The 18,375-nt window shown below is 38.9% G+C and overlaps 1 protein-coding gene across 3 annotated transcripts in view; it reads right to left on the bottom strand.

Moving 5' to 3' along the window:
- Positions 1-10,232, bottom strand: part of LOC147171872 (nuclear factor of activated T-cells, cytoplasmic 1-like) — a 75,791-nt gene extending 65,559 nt beyond the window's left edge. The window contains exons 1-4 of one of the 3 annotated variants that reach the window (XM_086078413.1): positions 10,126-10,232; positions 9,830-9,988; positions 6,001-7,102; positions 2,818-2,977 (exon numbers count right to left, since the gene is read on the bottom strand). In XM_086078413.1, the coding sequence (XP_085934539.1) occupies positions 2,818-2,977; positions 6,001-7,102; positions 9,830-9,848 (1,281 nt within the window). In that variant the 5' untranslated portion in view covers positions 9,849-9,988; positions 10,126-10,232. Of the gene's footprint in view, positions 1-2,817; positions 2,978-6,000; positions 7,103-8,079; positions 8,194-9,829; positions 9,989-10,107 lie in introns of those variants that run through there. The other 2 variants (XM_086078414.1, XM_086078412.1) reach the window with 2 other exon arrangements.
- Positions 10,233-18,375: the final 8,143 nt, after the last annotated feature.

Here is an 18,375-nt window from a genome sequence, read left to right as displayed (position 1 = left end):
ATATCTAAATATAGCATTTCTAGCATTTTTCTATTCGTCTCATTTTTAGTTCCTCATTGTAAAACTGCCCAATAAAGGTGGCTGTCATCACAAGTACTGATACCTTGAAATAGGCCTGGTTTAATGGACTGATACCGATACCTGGTAACAGTTACTTGCCCATTCAATACGTTCAATCTGTGGAATTGATGATAGGCATATTATCAAGCAGAATTTGTGCAGGAAATAAAAATGTTGCTAACATTAGATCCATTGCGCCTTTTTCAAAAGTAGTTGCTAGAGGGGTCACCAAATATTGTTACATAAAAAGATGGCAACACTGTAGCACTGTAGTTATAGCGCTTGCTAGCTGATACAGTCCACATGCGTGCTCACCAAAACAAAAGCAGTACTTCCAAAATAAAAGCATATTTTACATATAATTTTGACTTCATGGTCACTGTGAGTTCTGGTCAGAAACTGTTGGTGGACCAAATGTGGCCCGCAGGCCGTACTTTGTCTGTTCTAGCACGTACTCATGAATCCTTGTATGTTCCTGGCAACTGACACACTACTAGTCGTTGCCACGATTCCCATGTGACAACCCAATTGACTGTGCACACATTATCCGAGGCATACATCAGCTCTCACTCGAGTGTTAAAATAAAGTATGAACTACAGTTTGGATGTGGAACATTTTTGGGTAGCAACTCGCAAGTGCTGTTACTTCTGGCTCTATAAATATAATTTTCATAATTTAAAAAGGTAAATATTTATAATATATCAGATGCTTATTTAGTTACATTACTTGGTTAATTTTCTTCAGAAATAAAATTTGTCTTTCTTGTAAGGTTAAAAAAATTACTTGTCACACAGCAACTTTTTTTGTATCTATCTTAGATTATGTAGACTTGTTTTATATGAATATTTCAGCACAATGTTGAAAGATTGATTTGGTGTTCCGTGCTTCTGAGATTTATTAGTAAATGTAGGGCCTTGACCCATCATTGTGAACTGCACTCTTGGGTGGGATGGCCTCCATTGGCTACCAAGAGGTTAGCTCACTGGTACATCTTTATCTACAAGAGACTACTGCCCTTTTATATTTGCAACTTCATCACACAGAGTTCTTACAGTTTGCGTTCAAATGACATTTTGTAACTAACCGTTCCATTTGCCCGCACTGAGTTTGGAGGGGAAAAAAAACTTTTGTCTTCTCTGACCCTTTGACATGGAACCTGTTGCAAACTACACAAATTGCAGACTGAAAATATGTATTTCTTACCATACTCAACTCCAGTAACATAACACTCAAAATAAAAATCTGAACAAAATAGTTTTCCTTACTACTGTTAGACAAATTCAAATCTGTAGACAAATACAAATGACTGCACAACATATTTCCAATTAAGCACATGCGTGCTTCCACACTTACTGGATGTGATTATCCAACGTGTTTATTGGTGTGGTCATTGCCAAGCCAGTGCTTTGTAATGACTAGGAAGTAACCTCACAATCCTTATCTGTGTCTAAAGTATGAAAATGTGTGTAGAGGGGTGTAGTATGCATGTGCAAATCACTGTGTGTAATGTTTTGCAAAAAGTGTGAGGCTGAGTCTGTGCTTTTTCTTCTTGTGTCAGCAAAATCAGCAATTGTGTGGAAATTTTCATTTTAGTGTATACACGACTGTAAAAAACTAAAAAATTAGTGTGGCTTTTTTTAAATGAGATTTGTTTTAGTATCTTTTTGGATTGTGCCAGCGTACCCAATAAAGTGTCTGCTGAATATAAAAGAGTGTGTATTTATTTATTTATTTTAAATAAGTGGGGGGGGGGGGGTAGTCAAGTCAAATCATCTTTATATAGTTTAAGGTAACCCCCGAATTTTGTGTTTTGTTTTATCCTCTTTTCATAATAAATAGCAATTTTAAACATTTGAAACCACCACTCATATAATTGATAGAATGGATCTGATAATTCTTTTAAACTGTTGTGTACAGAAGATAGAGTCAAAGTGTTCTTATTTCTTCATGGCATAGTTGCTCTGCTAGATCACCACCTTGTGTAAACCAAGATGTCCACACAGAGCGATGAGGATGAAAGAAGCTCTGTGCTGTGCTGTTGGCGATATTAACGTGCTCTATAAGTGTTTGCCAAGCACATCGGTGATGCTCGCGATCTATACTAATCGAGTCAGCATGAGCCGCTCGACGCTAAGACAAACATTTTCAGCAGTAGATTGAATCTTTTGGAAAGTCAATTAAAAAACAATGCAATACTGTAAATTGTTGTATTGTACTGTATTAAAGTAATTGGCAAAGATGAAAATTAAAGCTAACTAAACATTTTTACTATAATTCTAGTTTTTGTTAGTTTTGTATAAGTAAAAATGTAGTCAACTTAATAAACAATAAAAACAATAAAAATGATTGTGATTGTTATTTGATGTCCAATCAGCTGGAGTTGAATGTGGAGTCATCAGTTGACAGTGACTTGAAAGAAATATTCTTATTTGAATTAATAAAGCTGTAATGACACATGTATTGTCTTTGTTTACTGCGTTGATCTCAGACAATCTAACCTGAAAACTATCAAGTAGGCTAATATGTGTTATGTGCTTTGCACTTGTCAATAACATGACAATTTTAGCAGGTTTTGACCCAAAAATGTGCCCACCCAAAATGGATTTATACTGTCCATGAAGAAGAACATTGTCACATTACATTATGTCTCCAAGCTTATACTTTTGATCAGAAAAAGAGTTTTGTCACTGCTAATACAGACATGACATTCAGATCAGAACCAGTTAACATGTTAGAATTCAGTACAGTCAGCATACCTGGACAACTGGGTGGCCTCCAGAAAGAGCCTTGACTGCCCCACGGCTGCCTTCAGTCTCATAGTGGGCCCTGTGGTGGGACTTTGGCTGTAACTCGATCTGTAAACTGTATGGACCGGAGCAGGATGGAAGTTGCCAGTCAAGCGCTGGCATGGACGGGCTGCAATGACATTTCACATTATGGATTCATATTGGCGTGACTTCTGAAACAGTCTTAATGCAAAATTATTGAAGAAAATCCAACATTGTGACATGGCTGCTCTGTTTAACATTTCCAGCCTACTTTGAACACATATGTGACAGATGTCTGCAGGTCTTTACATTTGTCTTTTCATTACCCTCCATTATATTCATTGAAAACTGTTTGAGGTTTGATATTTTTCCACAGGCCCCAGTTCTGTCAAATAAGTCAAAATCGTCTGACCTTGCTTTAAATTGGCCTTAATTTTAGACACTTTGAGTAATTCAAACTGTCTTAATCCTTCTCCAATTCATCATAGTCTGTAATAGAATCATGTGTAATCCCCCGAGCCTGGATAATGATATGTGTTGATTATTTTTAATGAGAAAAAGACAAAGACAAAGAGACCAATCTACTTAGGCTACAAGTTCAGTGTGTTAATACTATATTGTCCCAAGTGGTAGCAAGCACTGTGAGCTTGCAAGGTGAGAGGGACGACATTTCCGGGCGACAAAAAGAAATATCACACGTACACACATTCACTCAGCCCCATTGATACGGTTGTTGATTGATTTAAATTTGATAACAAGAAAAATATCAAGTCTATAGAGTAAGACAGCGTCACACCCTGCATTGGATCTGTTATGATTGGTGTCCTGTCTGACTTGTAAGGTTTTGTTCGCACCTGTACTCGTCATCCTGTTCCCTTGTGTCACCCAATCATCTCCCCCAGCCACTTGTGTCTTGTCCAGGTGTCTCTCGTTGTCTCGTCAGTTGGCTTGTATTTAGTTCCCTGGTTTTGTTCAGTCTGGGCTGAATCATTGTCGCTGTCACCACTGGTGTTTTGTTTGTTACTTTGATTTTTGGTCTTTTCAGATCTTTGTTTATTTAGAGTTACCCAGTACCCCTGTTAGTGTTTTTGTAAAATAAGTTATGTTTAGTAGTACATGCTTCCCTGCCGTGGTTCTCCTGCCTCCCTGCATTTGGGTCCTCCACTCCACTCCGTTTCGTGACAAAGTCAACTTCAACCGTGACAGAATCATGCTAGCTGCCACTTGAAACTATGACTGACCTCCCTCAACATCATTGTTCTCAACATGGAGAGTGAAGCGCTTCCCATGTGATCACCGCGGCGATATCTTAACCAAAACAAACATGTAGAAGACAATGGTAAATGCAGAATCCCTGACCTGAAGGGTGGCTCAACTGAAACCAATCGCTGGCATACTTGTGGAGCTTGCATACTGTTTGTTGACCCAAAACGAACTGATTTCCCACCACAAGACTTTATCTGTCCGGTTGGTGCATGACATCATCGTGGCTACAAAACGAGATGGTCTGATGGCGCGACAGACCGCAGCAGAAAGACGGCTGATTAACCCACAGACTGTTTCCACTTCAGCCAGGCCTGTCACTGTTACTTCCTGTTGCTCACTATCTTAATCAAACACGTTATTTCCGGTGGGAAGGTGTGCTATTGGCATTGAAAACGATGTCTTGAGGGGCACAATTTGAATTTAAACTTGTACTTTGCTGAAAAAATGATGTAAAATAAGGTATGATTGGTGCATGGGGCTTTACTGTACTCTACTACATAGTAAATTCAGTAAATTTGACTCTATTTAGAGTGGGAACAAATAGACTCAGTTTTAGAGTAATATTTACACATGGAAGAGAGTAAAATAAAGAATTGAAAAAATAAACAAAAGTCACTTAAGGGTTGAGGAACGAAGTCACGACCTTCAGCTTGAGCAACTGTTACACTACCACATGAGCTATGCTATTCCTACAGTTTGCTTATCTCCAAGAGAAGACCAAAAACAATGTTTTTGGTCTCTTGGAGTTAGGAAGATGACAGCTGACACGAGTGATATACGAACACACAGCAGGAGCTGCGTGGCGCAGGGAGTAGATCGGCTGTCTCCCAAGCTGAAGGTCGTGAGTTTGTTTCTCAACCATTGAGTGACCCCCCCCCCAATTCTTTATTTCACTCTCTTCCTAGTGTAAATATTACTCTAGAACTGAGTATATTTGGTCACACTCTAAATTGAGTCAAATTTACTCTACAAAATGTAATATGTATACTGTACTTTCATTTATTCAACTTCAAAAGGGCAAATATGGTTGTAACAAAAAACTTTTTGAACCGCAAATAATTTTTTTGATTCGTGCATTGAAGTGAACCAAATTTAATTGTTACACTTTGAAATACATCAAGATACGTATTGAATCGTCTTATATTGGAGAAATACATCTGAGAAGGAAATTACACTTTTACAGTACTGACAAGTTCATTAAAATTTATGTAAAATGATAACAAAAAAGTCATTGCATCATACCCTCTCGAACTAAGCCGTACCATATTGAATCAAATTGCAATCACACTCAATCAAACCGAATTGAATCAATTTCAAATCGAAATGTCGTTGAATCGGTTCGCACCCCATACATCGAAAACTGTATCAAATTGTCTTTTATGGAGAGATGCAATCCCCTTGTAAATATTGGATCTCAAAACAGATTTTTTGATTTTGGCTCTAGTGCAGGCTTGCCCAATCAGTCCTGCATGTATTAGATGTTTCCATACTCCAACACACCTGATTACTATAATCAGCTGATCAGCAAGCTCTGCAGAAGCAGAAGCCTGATGACGATTCTGTTCTTTAGAATCAGGTACAGAAACATCGAAAACAGTGGTTGGCAAACTCGGTCTTCGAGGGCCGGAGTCCTGCAGGTTTTGGATGTTTCCCTTCTCCAACATAACTGATATATGATCAGCTCATCAGCAATCTCTGCATAAGCCTGATAATGATCCTGTTGATTGGAATCAGCTTGTGTTGGAAGAGGGAAACTAATTTAATTTAAAACAGAAAACTAAAGATACATTAACAAATAATAATCATCTTACATTTTTCTGTCTTTTTTTTCTAATGCCAAATCAATTGTCCATTTGAGTTTGACTGACTTTGACTCTGACCATAAGAGAATCATGAGGTACCTACCTGAGGTAATGCTTGGGTTTAGACCAAGAGTAGGGATTCTGGGGCACCTCCAGGAACCCTCCACAGTAGTTCTCCTTCTTTAAAACGAGGCGAGAAGGATAGTCCTCGGGGATAATCTCCCCATCACGCCTGAGCTCCTCACCACTTGGCTCCACCTTGAGGCTCATGGAAGGCGAATGGTCCACCATCTTGCGTGTCTTGATCGGGATCCCTTCTACCATGTCCACCACTCCATCTGTGGTCAGAGCGTTGATAGCAGCCACGATTGCGGAGTTTGTGTACTGGTTGGCATTGGCAAGCCAGTTCTCATCTGCGACGCTGATTCGAGGGGAGCCATGCGGGGAAGGGGTAGCAGATTGGCGGGGTGAACAGGATGTCTGGTGGTAACGAGTATCGTTGAAGCTGTACTTCCTCTTCCCTACTCCAGCTGTGCTGATATTGTTGCATCCACCACCTCCACTAAGGGAAGGAGAGTTAGGCCTGGAGTCACGCGGCTGAGCCGGCCAGCCTTCCTCAGCCACTGCTCCGATCTGAGGGGATGTGGAAGGCGAATTGTGAGGGGAGGCCGCAGGGCCGCTGGCGTGCGGGCAAGACAAAAGTGATGACCCTATGGGAGATACGCAGGGAGACTGCCAGGGGGAATTCTGTAGGGAGTTGTCATAGTTGTAGAAACCGGACTCGTAGGATGATGCTTCAGAGTTACAGCTGCGTGATGAAATGCTGCTCGCAGGACTGAGGCAGCTGGGATCACGGTAGCCGTCTGCATTGGGCAGCGTTAGTGTCACAATGGAGTTAACACCTCTTTTGATGATGTGTTCGTCACAGTTCCTTTCTTCTACTTGGTCCTCAGGGCACTGGCTGTAGGTAGTGATTTCAATGCGAGGACTCTCCAGGGCTGGAGCCCCGTTTGGTGTCAGGCCGTGGGGTAGGTAATAACCTGATGCTACATGGTTCTCATTTTGGAAGTTGTAGCCTGTCTGGTGGCATGACGTCACAGAGATAACTGGGCTGGACTGTAAGGTGTGGTATTGAGTGGCCAGACATGGGTTGCCCATCCCAAGTGGAAGGGAAAGGGTGACATTTGGTGTGTAGCTGAATGCATCTGAAAATAAACAAGCAAATTTTCAACATAGAACCATGTGTGCCCAACAGATTAACCTACCCCGAGTCATTATACTGTAGCAATAATTAACTGTGATTACATGTGCAAACAATACCCCTATACAAATCTTACCAGCGACAGACTGACTCCTTTCTTTATTCTATGAACATCTGGAGAAGCTTAGCAATCATTTCAAAGCATTTACTGTATATGTGGTTCATCCGTATAGTCCCAAGTTGCACAGCCAGCCTGTTTGCTGGATACGTTCATTTAAGACTCTCTTTGGCACTCCTTGCCGTCAAATGTACACTACAGGAATCCATCCAGCAGGAGACTGATGGATGCTTTATTTGATTGATTGCATCACTCACTGAGTGAATTAGGCCCTCCCCTGTGGAAATCTGACAGCACTCTCGCTTCGCTCTGAGCTTGTGATTAAGTCAAAGCGAGGCCGTTGCAGCATAACACACACTCGTACTCGGTGCAAGCACAAGAGAGCGTGCAAGATAAACAACAACAGACAACACACTAAGACGCGAAATCCTTGTAGGTTTGCCTCCTCTGCCAACCAGCTGCTGTTGTATCAACAGTTGTAAACTTCATGTCTGTCTTTTATTAACATTGTCAATGAGGGTGAATACTCAACGAGTATATTGTGCCAATCAAGGGCATTCCCCTTGTTATATTTGCTCACCGCAGTACATGAGATCTGTCACAAACCACATCCTATATAGGTTGGTCATCAAAAAATGTTGTTTGTGCGAGTTGAAAATGTGCAGTGCATTGCACAAGGTTACTATGGCACAAGTGCAATGCCATGCATGATATAGATGATATATACATATAATTTCAGTTGTTCATTTGAAAATATGCACTTTCTCTCATAAGCAATGATAAACATAAACTTGGAATTTTAATTATTGAAAACCTACACTTTTGTTACATTGCATAAAGAACAAATAATTTTCATTACTCACCTTTCTGAGGCTGATAAACACACTGGCTGTGCTCAAACATATAACTAAAATCAAATTCTTGCTCTTCTTGTTGAAAACTCATCTCTACTTCCCTAAACGTGTGTCCCAGCTTAATCTCCTCTGATGCTTTTCTTTTCTGGTTTATGCTCTTCTCGAGCCCACCAGATGACATACCCGCTCCACCCAGTGTGACACACCTCCTTACTTCAAGCCTGACTTACTTTGCAAAGAGTTGCAGCCGTTACATTTTTTTCCCCTTCTGTTTATGTACACATCAGCTGCATTTGTCACACCGTACTTTACCTAATGGGGCTTTTCGCTCTTCCTATTTTATTTGATTATGTCTTATTTGAAAGGTTTCCTCTCCCAGATTAACAAAAAGAAATCAGCATTTGCTCATTTAAAATCCTATGAGTTATACATTCGAGTTTCATTAAGAAAAAAAAAGAAAATAATAATAATAATAATTATTATTATTATTATTATTATATAAATAATTATTAGTAAATATGTGTATTATTATTACATAGTTAATAATACTTTAATAAAATAATAATAATAATAAAAATAATAATAAATAATACTATCTTACACATTGTAACCTTACTCATATCTATCTTCGCTCCACAAATGTTATCAATTATGCCATTGGTCTTAAAGCACTCTTAGCACAACCAAGCATGCATACCTAAAGAATGAATATATTTATCCACAGGGATTGTGGTCTACAGTGGGGTAAGACTGACGGGACCTCAGGGACAGATAGGTGGTTGCCCACAGAAGCCATCTGTATCTTCTGGAGCAAAAGGGTCCTGGGCCCACATTCATTACGCAGGCTGAGTGCAGTCTATGGCAAGACCCCAAGAGGATGTGTGATTTTAGCTCTGTGTGTCAGACTTGTGAAGTTGTGTGATAATAAAGCAGACTTCGGCATACTGCTGAGGCTGTGAGTGGTTAAGCATGACTCCCTGCCAAGCAAGCCACTTGGCATCCCTAAACGGACACATCACAATTCTATGCCTCTCTCGCTCACACATACACACACACACGTACACACACTAACATCTGTTGACAATTATAAGACTCTTGGCCAAAATGAATAATAATAAAACCCGCACCCGTTCATCTGAAATATCAAAGACGAAATGAAATCCCAAATCCGCAAAGCCAGTGACATCAGCACTGGAAACCACACAAGGCAGACTATCAACGACTTTTGGTGTACCCAATGAAATTTTGCAGCATTAATCATGAAGAAGAGGCAACGTAATTCACATTTTCAAACCAGGCTGAAGCATACACGAACAGAAAGCAAAGCACAAAGTTTGTAGCTTGATGCCTGACCTCAGACCTTCCTGTACAGATAATCAATAATATTTTGTATTTTTATATGATGATTATTTGAGTTACTTTGAGGTTAAGTGCAACGTAGCCTGCTAAAAACTGTACAAGAAGATGTGAAACACCTGCTGGAGAGACCAAATGGGGTAGAGGATGCCCATGCTGCTTAATTCGTTTGACAAGCATGTCACAATAAATCCATATCCGAGTTAACATTTACACAATACAGTGCTGCCTTGCACAATAAAGACTTATTATTGGTGTACTTAATGCCACAGTAGCCTATTCATTTGCGTGTCAATTTCTACAAATTATATTGAAGTGATCCTTTTCACTATAAGTTTGCGTACGGTGCATGAAAAGCTTTGCAATCACATATTGCAAGCTGAGATATTGAGGAAGGTGGTACCTTCTTCTGCAGATTTCATCGCGGCGAGTTAGGTGATTGAACGAGTGGAGTCCCCACTCCGCGCTGGCTGGAGCTTCAAAGCTGAACTTGCAAGAGACGCTCTGGCTGAGTATCCTGCTGCATTCAACAAGCGGTGAGCAACTTTCTCCGGATAAGATTCTGCATGAGCAACGAAGTAATAAAAAAAGAAATAAAATAAAATAGTGCACGCTATATAAATAATAAAGTCACGGGTCAAATAGCTATTTGGATTATAGGATAATGAATGGATTATTAACTTGATGAGTATTGCACACCGAGTGAAGGAGGATGTCAGCGCTGCTCAAGAAACTAGAGCGGCTGAGGTGAGTTATTCTGCCGTGTGCCCATTGAAGATCTCCAAGAGTCTCCCCAGGTCGATGACGCAGCGCGGCTTTGTCAAAGGGGCAGTCTCTGGTTCTTTTAAAGCTGGAAAACACCCTCCGCTCTCCGTCAGCGCGCCGCCCATCCATGACGCCAGCGACCCGGCTCGCACCGTAAGATCCCAAGGTGTGAGTGTGCGTGCGTGCGTGTCTTGCGCGCACGCACGTATTTGCCTTCGCGCACTTCTGTACAACCATCAGCGTGTCATACAGTAAACAGTTTACTGTATTGCTTTACCTTACCCCCCCCCCCCCCATACAGAGATAAGATGAAGTTAGTAGTATTTATATCCCTCACATTGAAATACGTTATAGTTAAAACACCAACAACAACACAATGAAAAAGGCAGAAAGTGATATTTTTCACCTTTTTTTTTTTTAACCCACGGACATTTTGTTGTAACTTCAAAGGCAATACAATACAATACTGATGTATATGGACACTGTAACAAATTGACTGTAGAATTTACAAGAAATAACTGTCAAAAAAGTTTCCAGCTAATTCTTGTAAAATCCCATTTAATTACTGTGAAAATCGATTACAGTAGATTACTGTATATATATTTTTTTACATAAGTATAATATAAGTATTTACTGTAAATAAATTACAGTTACTAATTGTGTTTACTTTTTTTTTAAGAAAACAGCAATTCACTGTATATGTAATCTAGTTTATTGTTTTCTAATTTACAGGAATTTACTGTCAACTAAAGTTGCCAGTAAATTTGTCACGGTGAGTTGGTGGGGAAGGATCCCAATGCAGGGCGGCAGGAGAACCACGGCAGGGATGCATGGGATACTGAACACAATTTATTTAACAAAAACACTAACAGGTGTGCTGGGTAAAACTCTAAATAAACAAAACCAACAAAGTTCTGAAAAGACCAAAAACAAAAAGTAACAACAAAACACAAGAGTGGTAACAACGACAATGATGGCACCGTCCAAACGGAAGCAAAGCCAGCTTCATCCCTCAAACAAATCTCGTACACACAGAAGCATTTCAAGACTTGCATGTGTCCAAAAGAAGACGCGGAGGACGTTTAACGGCTGTAATATATATATATATGCTAAGTCTGGAGTGGCGCTGTTGCGCAGCCACAGCGAGTTAACGGAAAGCGCAGAAGAAGAATCAGCGAAGAAGACGAACACTTTTTTTTCTAACTTTATTGCAATCTACAGAACAAACATGGCTTTGCATGTATCGAAACAACATGAAGAAGACGAACACAGGAGAAGTGACAAAGGCGGGTGATTCAAGTACAACACCGCTTGTTGAACGTGGGAATGGACTATATGCCACAGAGGAGGCGGGACTTCCGACTTCCAGGTTTTACCCATCAACTTTGTTTCCGTTTCCGGTTTGCGACGCGTGGGCCACGTGCCAGTACTTGCGCTTCCGCCTTTGTGCCCCTTGGTTGCCCGTTCCCATCGACGAGGCTGCGAGTGTGTAGTGTCTGTCTCAGTGTCCGAAGTATTTCAGATAGCCGAGACGCTCTCCCGCCGATGAGCCGGTTCGGGGGTGCAGGGGTGGGGGTGCGAGTGTTGGAACGCGGCCAGCAGTGGCTGGAAATGGCGCTGATGTGTAGAATCCGGAAGTCGGAAGTCCGTGGCATCTACCCCATAAAGAAGCAAAATATTTTGCTGCAAAAGCATAAGCAAGCTAAGGAGGTCCGCCATTGTTGTTGACAGACTGATGGTTGTTGTTGACAGACTGATGGTTCGCGCGCAGTCATGCGAGAATTGGCACATACGTCATCAATCTGCGACAATGCGTCGTCATCGAGCTGCGACCATTACGTCATCACTGGAGGAGTATCCTGCATATGGTGTCCAGACGGACGCGTACGGGGCGCGTTTTGAAATCTTTCCACTCTGGAGCCTTGTTTCAAAAGTGATCGGTTTCAAGCTCCGAAACCGCACCATCGTGTGGACGAACTGCCTAAACGGTAAGAAACTTGTGAGGATACATTGAAACTGAAACCTTTTGTGTGGACGAGGCCTAAATGCAAGCCAACGGACGAGACACCGAGAGACACCTGGACAAGACACAAGTGGCTGAGGGAGATGATTGGATGACACAAGGGAACAAGATGACGAGTACAGGTGCAAACAAAACCTAGCGAGCAAAACCAAGCAAGACAGGACACAAAGCCAAAACAACAAAACTAGGCAAGACATAGATAGACAAATCATAACAAAATTCCAGTAAATCCTGTAAATCAATATTACAGTATGTCATTTTAAAATCCATCCACCATTTTCTTAACCGCTTACTCCTCAAAAGGGTCGCTGGGGTGTTGGAGCCTATCCCAGCTGGCTTCGGGCAGTAGACGAGGTACACCCGGAATAAAAAATTAGAAAATGCTGAATTCTTTTTTTTACTGTAGATTTTACAGAAAAATGTTGCAGTGGACCTAAAAAGAAAATTAATAGTGAAGAATGTGTCCTCGTCATTTGCTTGAGAACATTCTTCTCAATGTTCTGTTCTGTTGGTTTTTTTTTGGGGGGGTGCACTTTTTAATCACACAATTGTCTGCATATGCAAAAACAAACCAGCTACAGCAAAATAAATTAATAAAAGTGATACTTACTTGAAAAATAAAAACCTAGTAAAGTTTGTTCACTTGGAAATTCTTATTAAATTAAAAAAAAAAGTGTTAAAAATTTAACTCATTAACTACAAACTACACAAAACTCTTATAAATGGTACTTTTATATTTGTATGGCATTTTTCCTCCTTACAAGGCCCTCAAAGTGTTTTTTTTAATTGACATAGTCACGCTGACCTGGGATCAAACCCACGTTCTCAGGGTTGCGAAACTAGCACTGATCCACCTCCCCAACAACAACAACTGGATGTATATTGCTATTGAAATGTCGACAAATGTCGAAAATAGAAACTTGGAAAGTTTCTCATTCAACGGAAATGAGGATGTGGTCAATTTAACACTCAAGGTAGTGCTATTCAGGTTACACCCAACATCCACCTCAATACTCACGGAAATGTTCTCTGACAGTGTAAGTTTTTATCCTAACAATGTTAAAATAACACTGCTTACTGCATATTTGATCCAACATTGGGAATGTAACACTGACCGGTTTGCTGTGTATTATTAGTTTATTATAAAAACAAAATAAGTCAAGTTTTTAAGTTTTTTTTGGTCAACTTTACTAGACACTAACAACAACAGACGGTAAGCGTGGCATGGCTCAGGCGGTAGAGTGGCTGTTTCCCAATCTGAAGTCTGTGGGTATAAACTTAAACCCTTGAGTATGTGTTTCTTTTTTCTTTTTTCATCTTTCTTTCTTTCTTTCTTTCTTGATAAACTACGATGCAAGCATAATGTACTCAAAAACTCTCTTTGAAAAGTTTTCTTAGAATTTCTGAGTGGGGAAAAAAACTTTACTAAGTAAATATAACTTCCTTTTTCCCCCAGTGAATTATGTACAAGGAAAGTGGTCTGTGGATCTACATCTGCATTCTGCACCAAATTGGTGTGTTATTCCGTGGCTCATGCAAGCTGCACTCATGTTTAATTATAATTGAGTAGATTAAGTGGGTACACAAAGTATACATATCCCATTGAATTCTCCATTCCATTATATTGCAACCATTTTGAATAATCAGCAAAGTTATTTCCTCCCACATAAACGTACGTACAGCACCCTATTGATGGTTGAAAAACGGAATTATAGAACTTCTTTGCAGATTTAGCCTATTAAAATGAAAAACTGAACTATGAGATGGCTATTAAGTGTTCAGACCCTTTGCTCAGAATTGAGCAAGAAGCCCGTTTTTTGACAACCACGGGTCTTTCTTGGGAATGATGGAACAACCTTTTCAATATGGGATCTTATAGCCATTCCTCCTTGCAGATCCTGTCCAATTCTGTCATGTTGAGTGGTGAATGTAGGTGAACAACTCAAGTGGGTTAGCCAGTCTAAGACCTTCCACTTTACCCCCTGATGAAGTTCTTTGTTGTGTTCAAAGTGTTTTTTTTTTTTAAGGTCATTATCTTGTTGTATGATGAAGCATATCCTGATTAGTTTGGATGTGTATGTGTTTTAATTGCCAGACAAAATTGTTTTGTAGACTTCAGAATTCATTCTGCTTCCACCATCATAACTTACTTCATCAATAGTCAACCCATTTCACAAGCAGCTGTGCAAGCCCAAGCAATGACATTACCTCCACCATGCTTCATAGATATGCTTTATTGATTTTTTATCATAATCAGCTCCTTTCTTTCTCTGTACTTTGGCTTTTACATCACTTTGATACAGGTTGATCTTGGTCTCCTAAAACTTCGTTCCAAAACGTTTGTGGCTCATCTCTGTACTTCTGTGCAGACTGTCCGATCCTTTTTGCTGATGAGGGGTTTGCGGTATTTTTTCTTTCAAAGTCTTCTTCAAACAGTGGATTGTGATACCTCCAGGAGGTTGGCAGTCATGTACCTGATTTTTCATAGCTCTCACAATATTTCTGTCATCAACTACTGTTGATTCTCTTGACCGACCCGTTCGATGTCTGTTGCTCAGTACACCAGTATTTTTTTCTTTTTCAGGACATTCCAAATTGTTGTATTATTGGCTATGCCCAATGCTTGTGCAGTAGCTCTGATCAAATTGTCCTCTTCTCTCGGCTTGCCCCAGACAACTTAAACTCATGTTTATTGTATAATAAACAATCTGATTTCTTTAGCTAAACTATTGGTCACTGACCATGCTTGTAGGCATATTTTGATGATCAGAATTGGAGGCTGTAGGAGGCCTGAAATGTATCTAATGATATAGTGACAATCCTAACCCTAAGTTGCAGTCACAATTTTTATGTCACAAAATGTATTTTAAAAAAAAGAAGAAGAATTATAATCCAATCCATCTGTCCATTTCCTTTACTACTTATTCTGTTCGGCTTCATGGGGATTTGGAGTCCATTTTAGAAGTCTTTGAGCAAAAGGTGGACTACAATTTGGCCATGTCACCAGTATGTGACAAGGTACATATTGAGACATATTGACATTCACACTGTCACTAAACCCACACTGTCTGTGCCGAAATCGGGCAACTACTCCACTATAAAGAATAAACAATCATAATGTTAAAAAATACTCATTCACTCCCAATCATTTTCACTGAAGCAACCCCCTTCACTCCCGGCTGTTTTACTGGATTTTGACTGGTTTTGCAAGGCCCACAGAATATTCTGTTCTATTGCTATAAAAACACAAAACTTACCAAAAGAAAGATTAGAGTTTCTTCTCTCATCAGAAAATCTGTTTTCGTTTTGCAGCAATTAGCATTAGAATATAGCTAAAATCTCTTATACTCTGCTGCCACCTGCTAGCCGTTTTTTGTCATAACTACCATTGCTTTAAGTGTCCTCATTAGGCCAGAGGCTGCATCAAAGCTTTCTGTATGTTCTGGCATAAAAATAAAAATAAACATTGAAAAACATATACATACGTTTTTGGGACCATTGCAATATTTAAAATACAAAGTTTTTTGGGGCGGAGCAAATGAGTTAAAGATTATCTTATGCTTGTGTTTATTGTATTGGAAACATAGTTTCACAGAATAAAACAAATATTCACATGAAACAAACACATAATGCTTTAGGTCTATCTGTATGGGTTTCTGTATATATCACATATTGCTAAACTACAACCACCTAAAGACAATAATATACTCCATCAGGCAACACTGATATAATTTGTGATTGCTAGTTAATACAGTTAAGTAAAACCACATGTAGGACTTGTTTACTGAAAACGTAATTCTATTAGTTCCCTGAGGACATTGGAATACAGTGTTGCAAGGTTTAACAGAGTTGAGTATTCAGCAAAATATAGCTGTGAGCTCACATGAATAATTCAAATTACATATTTTTAATGATGTGAATTATAATTATATTTGGAGCGCAGATTCTACATAGTAATGACTGGCACTATGAATGTATATGGCAGAATACAGTCACCATTATGTGGGTAACAAATAGTGTGGAAATATTTATAACTTTCAAGAAAAAGCCATACATCAAGATGAGTTGGACTATCGCTGGCCACAACGACAATTAACCACAGCTTAGACAAGCTCCTATGTAATACATTTTGGTTAGGGGCCAGATTAAAAAAAATAAAAAATAAAACTCTTGCGGGTCTGAAAGACTGATGGCAAACCCAAAGGATGATCACATAATCAGAAACAGACTAAAGTTTGGAGGTAGGCACAAGCAGACAGCATGGGGAGAAAGTGAGTGTGTTGTGTTTTCTTTGCCTGCAGTAGCTCCATCTCTGGCGTCAGCTGTGGCTTGGCCGATGTGCACGTGTGAGCTCCAAGATGAAAAAGCAGCATCATATAGTCAACGTGAATTATGATACGAACCTGCGGTAGGAAAAAAAAAGGAGCAGCGCAACTGATTGGCACCGTCAGCAGGATGGGCTTTCACTTGTTGGCAAGCAGTTTTAAAACCTTGTGGTGTGGCACGCTTCAGTAGCAGTCTCTTGTCTTATCTTGATGGATTCCGTGCTACCGAGCAAAGTATCATTAGCTTCACTGTCTGTCAACAATAGAGCACTTAAGATCTTCTCTGAAGCAGCAACTTATCAAACTATTCAGCAGCCTATATTTCATTAAAATGTGCATATTCTCATAACCTGATGTCATGCTTGTCATAACATATACAGCCGTGTGTTAAGTGAACATGTATTATATTACTAATTCCTTTAATTTTATTATTTAATTAACATTATTACATTACTTATATTCCTAAATTGTTAATTATAAAAAATAAATAAATGTATGTATATATATTTTATAATATTCATACTTCTCAAATCAAATCAATATTTTATAATTTTAATAAATAATAATAACAATAATAAAATATGTATAATAATTTATTTAAAAATATAAAAAATATTTAATAATTATTAATTAATAACAACAATAATAATAATAATAATAATAATAATAATAATAACAAAAAACCTTAGAAAATATTAATTGATTCAACTATTTTGAAAATGAGTCAAAGCTGATGCACAAGAGTCTTTTTATTTATTTATTTTTTAACCATGCTTAATTCTTCCTTGGCAAGTCCGAAAGACGCTTTCATGTGACATTGGTGGTGTTCCCTTTTCAACAAATGTGATTTTTGTTTCAAAAGCTTTTTATATGGATTGTGTCAAAAATTTGGCTGTACCATTGTAGAATTTGGACTCAGTTTTATGTTCAAATCCCCTACTAAAATGTAATTCTACATGAGGCAAGCTTTTTAAATGAAAAAAGATCCATACTGAGACTGTTATTGTGCCAGTACAAACTTGTACTCTTTGGAAGAACTTGAGTCTACTGATTATAAAATGTGCTTTTAACAGCAGTGACATGACATGACTCTTGATTGTCATGAACTCACTTCCAAAATTTCCAACTCAGATACAACTCCAGTTACTACTTTGTATTTTGTAGATATTATTCTGAATTATACTGTTTCTAGTTTGACCGGTTTTCCCTCCTCAAATTAGGTTGTAAAACCTTGTTGTTGTTTTTTTGGGGGGTGGGGGGTTAAGGAAAAAATACATAAATAATAATAATAATGATATTTATTATTGTTATTTTATTTTTTTATGTTGTAAAACCTTTCATTTGCTTGTAAAACCTTTCATTTGCTCAGTATAACTCTTCTACCTTCAAGGTAAACAACTGTAAACAACAGTATTTAATTTAACAAATTTCCGTCATTCATCTACTGATGATGATGATGCAGTGTTAGGAGCAAATGGGCGGTGAATTTCTTGCTAATGGGACTAATATTGTCATAGTGGATTGGTGGATGGAACCGACGACCGTCAGATGAGTTTTCTCTTCTTTTTTTTTTTACAGTACAGCGTCAAATCACAATAGAAGTCGTCTCTGGGAACTTTAAACATAGAGCAGGTCAAAAGTCCAGACTCCTCACTTTATTCAGCGTCACAACTGAATTTAAGAGTTTTGGCGAAAATTGGACATTTACTGTTTGACTAATGAATGGAATTACTTTTTCTTCTTTTCTCCATTGAATGTTTGGATGCTTTTGAGTTACCAAGCCTTGTCTGGAAGCGTTTGACATACTGTGAAGAAATGTAAGATTTTAATTTACAG

Source organism: Leptonotus elevatus, chromosome 6, assembly GCF_054856555.1.
Source record: "Leptonotus elevatus isolate MCC_2025b chromosome 6, RoL_Lele_1.0, whole genome shotgun sequence".
NCBI lineage: Eukaryota > Metazoa > Chordata > Actinopteri > Syngnathiformes > Syngnathidae > Leptonotus > Leptonotus elevatus.
Note: the sequence above shows the minus strand (reverse complement) of the source record. Positions and strands in the feature narration are given on the sequence as shown.